At 47.7% G+C, this 8874-nt stretch overlaps 1 protein-coding gene across 2 annotated transcripts; it reads left to right on the forward strand.

Moving 5' to 3' along the window:
- The first annotated feature begins 876 nt into the window (after positions 1–876).
- On the forward strand, positions 877–8614 carry htra3b (HtrA serine peptidase 3b). 2 transcript variants are annotated; one of them, XM_019871161.1, is made up of 10 exons: positions 877–1448; positions 4648–4765; positions 4837–4969; positions 5061–5150; positions 6153–6347; positions 6420–6452; positions 6518–6735; positions 6813–6911; positions 7287–7461; positions 8257–8614. In XM_019871161.1, the coding sequence occupies exons 1-10, from the start codon at positions 1028–1030 to the stop codon at positions 8290–8292; spliced, it is 1518 nt and encodes a 505-aa protein (XP_019726720.1). In that variant the 5' UTR covers positions 877–1027; the 3' UTR covers positions 8293–8614. The 2 variants fall into 2 exon arrangements, with proteins under 2 accessions (XP_019726720.1, XP_019726719.1); XM_019871160.1 differs by having other exon boundaries at positions 6153–6452.
- Positions 8615–8874: the final 260 nt, after the last annotated feature.

The raw sequence follows: 8874 nt of genomic DNA on the forward strand, positions 1-8874 counted from the left end.
TTTTCACCTAAAAACGCCTTACTATACATGGTCATTTTTTTCGGCTCAAAATGCCTTACTATACATGGTCGTTTTTTTCGGTTAAAACCGCCTTACTATACATGGTCGTTTTTCCGCTAGCCCACGCTGCCTCGGTGGTCGAGCGAGTTCAGCCACTGCCGTCGCCCTCGTCACCGCCGCCGCCGGGCCCACCGACCGCTGGAGCCCCAGACGAACGTCGCTGCCACTCACTCCCACTGGCCGCCGCCGCCGCCGCCGGGTCCACCGACCACCGGAGCCCCAAACGAACGCCACTGTCGCTCGCTCTCGTTGGCTGTCGCTCGCTCTCGTTGGCTGTCGCTCGCTCTCCCAATGTACACCAGCACTTTCATGCCCTCAACCATAGATCGACTTTGTAGCTCCAGTGTTTCCTCCAAAAGGGTTCCTTTGTTTGCGTTGTGTACTGAAAACACAGAAGAAATTTTACAGCCTGTTGATTTTTTTTTTGACTGAAATGCCTACATGAACGAACGCAGCACTTCATCCAGAGCCGACATTTATAAAAAAACTTTTCTCAATCAGACCTCTCACCTTCTCGAGGTAGCTTGAAGAGAACGCTTTTTGTCTGTTTACTTTCCAAACCCCTAAAGGCAAACAAAGGCAGACTGTGGCTAAATTAATTTGAAAAGTCTTGCATGGGGACTATTTCAAAGATCAAACCCTAGACTCTTGTTTGGATAAAGACGGACGCAGTCGTTCTGCCTGCATTTTCTGTGGCACTTCAAACCGCATAGGCTGGGAGACAGCACAGATGTGAAAGTGGAGACTTGAAAACAGAACCTTTGTCGCTCCTCCTTCAGGGGCCGCCTCCTCCTCCTCCTCCCGAGCTGCGGGATGGAAGTTTCCCGCTGCAAACAGAGACGGGACAAAGCCGATGCTCAACAAATCCCGCGGCTGCTGGACGATGCGTTTGACACAACAAAAGGACAGCACCATCACCACAAGCACCACCAGCAACTCACTTTGTGCGTCTTTAAGTTAAGCCAAAATGCAGATGTTGGTGTTGGTGTGGACGTTGGTGCTGGTTGGCCCGAGGGCATCCCGGGGCGCAGAGTGTCCGGCGAGGTGCGACGTGAGCGCCTGCCCGAGCCCCAGCTGCCCTGATGGCTATGTCCCGGACCGCTGCAACTGCTGCTTGGTGTGCGCCGCGGCCGAGGGCGAGCCGTGCGGCGGCCGGGACGGCCCGCCCTGCGGGGACGGCCTGGAGTGCCGACGTCCAGACGCCGGGTTCTGGCTGTCCCTCTCGACACGGGGTTTATGCCGCTGCAAGCTGAGTCGGGAGGTGTGCGGCAGCGACGGGAAGACATACGGCAATTTGTGCCAGCTGAAGGCTGCCGGCAGGAGGGCAAGGCAGCGGGGGCTCCAGCCCATCAGCCAGGCTCCACCTGGAGCATGTCACACGAGTGCAGGTAGGAAAAGCGGGCAAAATGCAGAACACATCATGTCACCCATTGATTGTCGACTGAAAATCTCACAAAAAAGCGCACTAATACACACACACACACACACACACACACACACACACACACACACACACACACACACACACACACACACACACACACACACACACACACACACACAAAAAAAAAAAAGCACAAAAAGAACACCGTTACTGGATGCTTCAGTGGCGGTCGGAAAATGAGTCGGAAGAGGAAAAACCTACCGTATTTTCCGCACTATAAGGCACACCGAAAAGTCTTCCATTTTCTTAAAAGTTCACGTTGCGCCTTAAAATCCGGTGCGCCTTGTGTATGGTCATTACGGTAATATGTTGACCCCCAAGATGGCTCCTTGCTGGAGACATGCTTACGATGTTATAACTTGCTGTTGGTTCAGTGAACTGTGGTTCTGCTTTATTAAGTAAGTTTTTGTTGCAGCTCCGAAAAAAAGGAGATCTGTGGTGTTGTTTTTTAAAACGTACACTTTGTTAATGGTTTTCACAGTCTCAATAAATACAGGTACATCTTTGTCTGTCTCCTGCTTTCTCTTCTTCCATTCGACTCAGAGGGTTCATGACCACCTCGAAAAACGTAAATTAATGATTCCTTCAATGAAACTACAAAAATTGAAAATAATGCATCAAAACCGAAAATCAAGCGAGGAAATCAAAATAAATTCTATAGCTCCACTACAAATTTATTTTGTGATTTCCTCCTTTGTGAATACAGTGCACAACAGAGGAATAAATAACAAACACTTCTGAGACAGTCCAAGTCTCCTCAAATTTACTGACATCTGATCGTTCTGTTGCCGCTACGCTCAAGGAAATGCCAAAATAAATTCTGTCGGGGGGGCTATAGAATTTATTTTGTGATTTTCTGTTTTGATGGATTACTCTATTTTCAATTTTTGTCGTATAATTGAAGTAAACGTTAATGTACGTTTTTTGGAGGCGGTCATGAACGCCTTTCGAGTCTAACGGAAGAAGAAAAGGCACGGAGACTGACAAAGACGTACCTGTAGCTCCATCTAGTGGATGCAGTCTCCTCAAATTTACTGACATCTGATCGTTCTGTTGCCGCTACGCTCAAGGAAATGCCAAAATAAATTCTGTCGGGGGGGCTATAGAATTTATTTTGTGATTTTCTGTTTTGATGGATTACTCTATTTTCAATTTTTGTCGTATAATTGAAGTAAACGTTAATGTACGTTTTTTGGAGGCGGTCATGAACGCCTTTCGAGTCTAACGGAAGAAGAAAAGGCACGGAGACTGACAAAGACGTACCTGTAGCTCCATCTAGTGGATGCATTGTAGATTGCGCCTTATAGTCCAGTGCGTGTAATATATGAAAAAAATTACAAAATAGGCCATTCAATGAAGGTGCGCCTCATAATTCAGTGTGCCTTTTAGTGCGGAAAATACGGTACTTGAAAGCAGTATATTGTATGAATGGCAAGAGGTGATACAAAGGTTAACTGGACCGTGTGCCATGAGGCAGGATCTCTTCTACTCCGTACTTGAACTACGTAAAGTACTTCTATAGTCCGTAAATGTACTTCGCTAAGAGCTGTTCTGCGTGGCGCTTTACGTCCCTCGCAGAGATGACCAAAGATGTGTGATTTTTGCAGTCTGTTGGGTGTTATTCCAGAGCGACGGTGTTTTTGAGGACGGCTGCAACAGCTGCCTCACACATTTGTTTTGGCACATTCCACGATGACGCGCGAGCCATTCTTCTGCTCACTGACTCATTCGGAGCGGCAAGAAAGCAAAGTAAACTTCAGGGAGGACTGAGAATCTTCCCCAAAAGACACCTAACTTGGCTGACGTCATCTCCAGTTAGAACGGGCGGGTTCCCGTTCCAACATGAGTGCCCACATGACCATGTATCGTGTTGCCTCAGATCACTTTCGCCGGATGCTATGCTGCTGAAGTTTGATTCAAGTTTCACTTTAATTGACTGACTTTTGGAATGCGGGAGGTGGAAAAATGTAGAATGGGAGATTTTGACATGAAAGACCCTGCAAAGTGAATTCAGAGGTGTTTCTAAATACATTGTACGTGTTTGAAGATAATAACTGAGGACGTGCCATGATTGACAACTATGCCACACTCAATTGTGTGGTCTTGTCTTTCACCATTTCGGGTCTCCTCATTTGTTGGCGGTCACCAGAACGCGCTCCGGTGATGCAGCGAGCATCCCTCCCCCGCTATTTAATAACATAAATACCTTCCTTTACATGAGCGGTTATCCGGCGCAATTGCTAAGTCCAGTACTTTGTTATTTTGACAAAGACCTTTTCTACCAGTGTGTCGTTTGCTAGCTAGCTATAGCTACATCTCCAATTTGCTAGCTAGCTATAGCTACATCTCCAAAATACATCTTCTGTGTATCATTATTTACATTTTCAAGAAAGAGGTGATGCCACGGAGAAGCCTACCGCCCACATGCTTGGGTGAGAAGCACGGAAGCCTGTTAGCTTGGGCGCGAGCTGGTGGCTAGCATCTCGAATATACAGCGCTTCCACAACTTCAGCATTTCAATACACGTAGGCATGAAGAAAGATGCTGGATGAAATCGTATCCATTTTTCAGCCGGGCGTGGTTTCACACATTCTGCGGACACCCGCACAGTGTTTGAGAACAGTGGCAATTGCTTGATCATTTTATATACTTGGCTACTTGTTTAACCAATCAATTTTGGCAGGGTTGTTTACAACACTCATATCTGTGGTGTGGCAAATTTACAAGAGACATTTATTGTCACTTTCCAGAGACTTCAAGAGTTGTGGAAACGGTTGCTCATCTTGATTTGCTTCCCATCTCTGAAAATCTACAACGACAAGAGTCCTATATTTTTAGTTCACCACGCCCTTTACATATGCAACGCACCAGCGACACTGTATGTGTGTACGCCAGACAAAATAGAGGGTTAGTGATTAAAGGCAAACATAAGGCCAGTCGGCCGCAATTTTGGGCTGGAAGGATTTCCTGTTTCCTTCGTTGCTATCTGTGTGCGTGTGTGTTATGTGTGCGCGCTTTCCAATGACTGAAATGAGGCCAAGTGGGGATTGCGTTTGACGGTCATAGCAGTTGAGTAAAAGTGTGATGACTTCAGGAACATTGAACGCAACCTGTTTCTGCACACATGTACTGCACCCACCCAGGTACTCCCGTTACGGTCAGAACAGCAAGCGCTATCAGTCCTCGATACAAGTTCAACTTCATTGCCGACGTGGTGGAGAAGATCGCCCCGGCTGTGGTCCACATAGAACTGTTCCTCAGGTACACATTACTGGCTGTGTGTGTGTGTGTGTGTGTGTGCGTGCGTTGATCTGTGCGCACTCTCACCCGAGGCATCCCCTCTTCGGCCGCAATATCCCTCTGTCGAGCGGCTCGGGCTTTGTCATTTCTCAGCACGGGCTGATTGTGACCAACGCTCACGTGGTCTCCAGCAACTCGCCTGTGTCGGCTCGCCAGCATCTGAAGGTACACACGCACAAAAAAAACCCCCAAAAAACCTGAAAGGCCACTGAGAAGCACATTATCAATCCGCTGGCAGCTTTTTCATCTCTTGTAGGTCCAGATGCATAACGGCGACGTTTATGATGCAAGCATCAGAGACATCGACAAGAAGTTAGACATTGCCACCATCAAAATTAACCCTCAGGTTAGTTTGAATTTGGCTAGCTGGTGTCAGGCAAGGCTCCTCACTCCCGGACATAAAAGGGGCAATGTTCATGTAGTAAACTCATGTTTTAGTACGTAGCTTAAGTTGGGTATCACCGACAGCAGTGGTCCCCAACCCCCGGGCCACGGACCGGTACCGGGCCGCACAGAAAGAATAAATTTATATTACTTCCGTTTAATTCATTTTGGAATCTGAAATGTTTTATTTTGAAAAATTACCGGATTCTCTGTTACATCCGTCGACAGTATGTTAATCTTGACGCAGGTGAAGGCGCGCTTCTCAGTCACGTGATAGGTTACCGCTAAAATGAAATCCAGGAGCTAGCAAAATGAGTAAACAACAAACGTCTTTGCAAAGTTTCTTTGGGAAGGGGAAAAGGCACAGCCAGGAGACAGAAGAAGAGCTGATGACTTTCAAGAAAAAGAAGGTTACATTTAATACAGTGTCAGGAGTCCTACTTAAAGTATGGATTTATCTCAATGGGAGATTCACACTTACCAAGCCCACTCTGCATAATACACGCCGATGGTGAGTCGTATTTTTCAAGCACTTCGTATTTGCGGTGTATCTTATTTTGAAGGCATGTTTAAACGTTACCTGAGTGACCAGAGAGTGTTGCGGCTAGATAAAACATTCCTCTTGTCATGATTTGTGTTTATTATGTTTAGAAAATACCACAGTTTTCATGCAGGTCATATCATATTATTTTGTTGCATTGCACTGAAAATATTGTCTGACATTGAACCAGTCCGTGGGGCAAAAATCGTTTGGGGACCGCTGACCTACAGAATCCGACCTACGTTTGGTTATTCGCATTTCTAATGCTAGTTTTGAACAGAAGTCAAAGAAAACCGTTTCAAGTTTTTGCTGGATGCACAAAATGAGGTCGAGGGCCTCAAGTTGGACACGTGTAGGTTAGGGGTAGGACTGACAGTGGATGAAGCTAAGGGCCGGCCTGAGTTTCCCGTTTTCCCATCCCAGAGCGAGCTCCCCGTCCTGCTTCTGGGTCACAGTGCCGACTTGAGGGCCGGAGAGTTTGTGGTGGCCATCGGCAGCCCCTTCGCCCTCCAAAACACGGTCACCACCGGCATCGTCAGCACGGCCCAGAGGGACGGCAAGGAGTTGGGCCTCAGGGACTCGGACATGGACTACGTCCAGACGGACGCCATCATCAACGTGAGAGCCCGCTGGCGTTCGGGTACGCCGAGGGAACGCCTCACCTTTCTTCTTTTGTCTTCTACTTCACAGTTTGGCAATTCGGGAGGGCCTCTGGTCAATTTGGTAAGACTTTCTTTGGCTTCCTTGGTTCCAAACACAAAGTGAGATGAGGGTCTCGTCTTTTTGAGGACGGCGAGGTGATCGGCATCAATACCCTGAAGGTCGCTGCGGGAATCTCCTTCGCCATCCCTTCAGACAGGATCACTCGCTTTCTCAACGACTCCTTGGACAAGCACGGTAAAGGTGAGACATCAAACGCGCCTCTTCCCCCTCGTCCGTCTCCTTCAGACATCAGGCCGATCAAGAAGCGCTTCATCGGCATCAGGATGCTCACGATCACGCCGGCGTAAGTACCGCCGCTCTGCACTCTTTTACTCCCATCGTCGGAAATCACTCGAGTTTCAACGCAGCTCTCTTTTGCAGGCTCGTCGAGGAATTACGACAGCAGAAGCCGGACTTCCCCGACGTTCCTGGCGGCGGCATCTACGTCCACGAGGTGGTTCCCCACTCCCCGGCGCAGAAGTAAGACCCCGCCGGCCATTCGTCTCCATAAAAAAAGCTCCAAAGAGCGGCACGGAGCGGATTGAGGTTTGCGTTAAGCATCGAGCCGAGCAGGAGGATTTGATGTTTCTGGACAGACGGCTTCTATCCAGAGCAGTTAGGGAGGCAGCCATGACCAAGGGGTTAATATAACCGGTTCAAGACATTAACTTGTGGAAGAATGTGGGAGGGGGGGAAAAACAAGTTGTCAGCTTCTTGAAAATGGACAGACTTGAGTTGGACAGGGTTCGGCAACAGATCATCTGAACCCTAGACCCCCCTCCAGTGTGTGTTTTCTGTCCACAAAAGTGTCATGGAAAAAACGGGATGAATGTGACCCCCCCTTTGTGCTTTCAGAGGCGGCATCAGAGACGGCGACATCATCGTCAAACTGAACGGTCGGCCTGTGGTGAGCACGGCTCAGCTGCAGAGGGCGCTGCGGGAGGAGACGGCCCTCCTGCTGGAAGTCAGGAGGGACAATGACGATCTGCTCTTCAACATTGAACCGGATGTCATCGTGCAGTACACCACAGTGAGCCGCAAAACGCCCCCACACACACATACACACTCTCCCTTTAATTTTCTAACGTAAAAAAATAACATTTGCGACACCGGTCAAGGACGTTATCCGGGATGAATGGTCTGATTTCTTTTGTCTCCTCTTTCAACGTGCTCATCTGCTCAGTGCTATTTTGTGGTGGGAGGTGTGAGGACAGCAAAAAATTTGCTAATTTACAGAAAAAAAATTGCAATTGCAAATTGATAAGAGACGAGCCCCTTCTTGTCCCACCATTGTTTGCGAGTGCATGCATCTGTGTGCGCTGTGACAGACGTGGAATCATTTCTCAAGTTGATGTAAAAAAAAAAAAAAAAAAAAGTTGGTTGAACTGTAATCTGATTACTTGTCGAGAAATTGTAATACGTTAAGATTGTTCATCACCAAAATCATTGTCATATTTTGAGGAACGTGGTCACCCGTTACCGACATCACTGGTTTGGGACTCACCGCCACAACAAAACTTGTCAACATAACTGGTGATATTTGCGTGTGCGCTGTGACAAGACGTGGCATCATTTCTCAAGTTGATGAAAAAAAAAAAAAAAAAAAAAATTGACTCACGGTAAAAGTAATCTGATTACTTGTCGAGAAATTGTAATACGTTAAGATTGTTCATCACCAAAATCATTGTCATATTTTGAGGAACGTGGTCACCCGTTACCGACATCACTGGTTTGGGACTCACCGCCACAACAAAACTTGTCAACATAACTGGTGATATTTGAGTCGCCGTTGACAGGGTTGCTTTCTCATTGACCTCGTCGACAGGAGCAGCTTGAAGGTGATGAAGGAGCCTCTTCCTAGTTCGGACGGCGTTGAGGAAAAAAGCCAGCCCAGGCCTTCATCTTCAGCCCCGGCTGGAAAAAAAAAAGGAACAGAGTGATGTGGAGAGACGGACGTCCCTGCACGTGCTTAATGCGGCTCGTTCGGATTCCCGGCATCACATTTGAAAGTTGACATGCCAACAAAATAACAAACCTCTGTAATATCCCCAAAATGCACGTTGTTCATTTGAAGAAAACCACTCTAGTAGACGTTGGGGTGCGTGTGGGGGGCCGGGGGGTCAGTGTGAGACATCCTTGATTTGAAGCGGCAGTTCAAGTGTCAATAAATCCATTGGCCTTTAGCCCTCACCTGACTCCTTCCCGGCTTTTTCTTCTCGTGTCCACCACAGCACAAACATTCCTGCAAGAGCTTGGGATGTCACTCATGAAATCCACACCGTTTCCCATTTCTGCACTCGGGGCTTAAGCTCAACGGTGATGAGAACTGCCGTCTTTTGCTTCCAAACTCATGGCAGCTACAACTGATTCCGTTTCGGGGGAATGTGGATTGGAAATGTTTGCATTTCCTTTCTAGACGCCATCAACTAAATTTGACCCGCCG

Source organism: Hippocampus comes, unplaced genomic scaffold (assembly GCF_001891065.2).
Source record: "Hippocampus comes isolate QL1 unplaced genomic scaffold, H_comes_QL1_v1.1 scaffold83, whole genome shotgun sequence".
Classification (NCBI taxonomy): domain Eukaryota; kingdom Metazoa; phylum Chordata; class Actinopteri; order Syngnathiformes; family Syngnathidae; genus Hippocampus; species Hippocampus comes.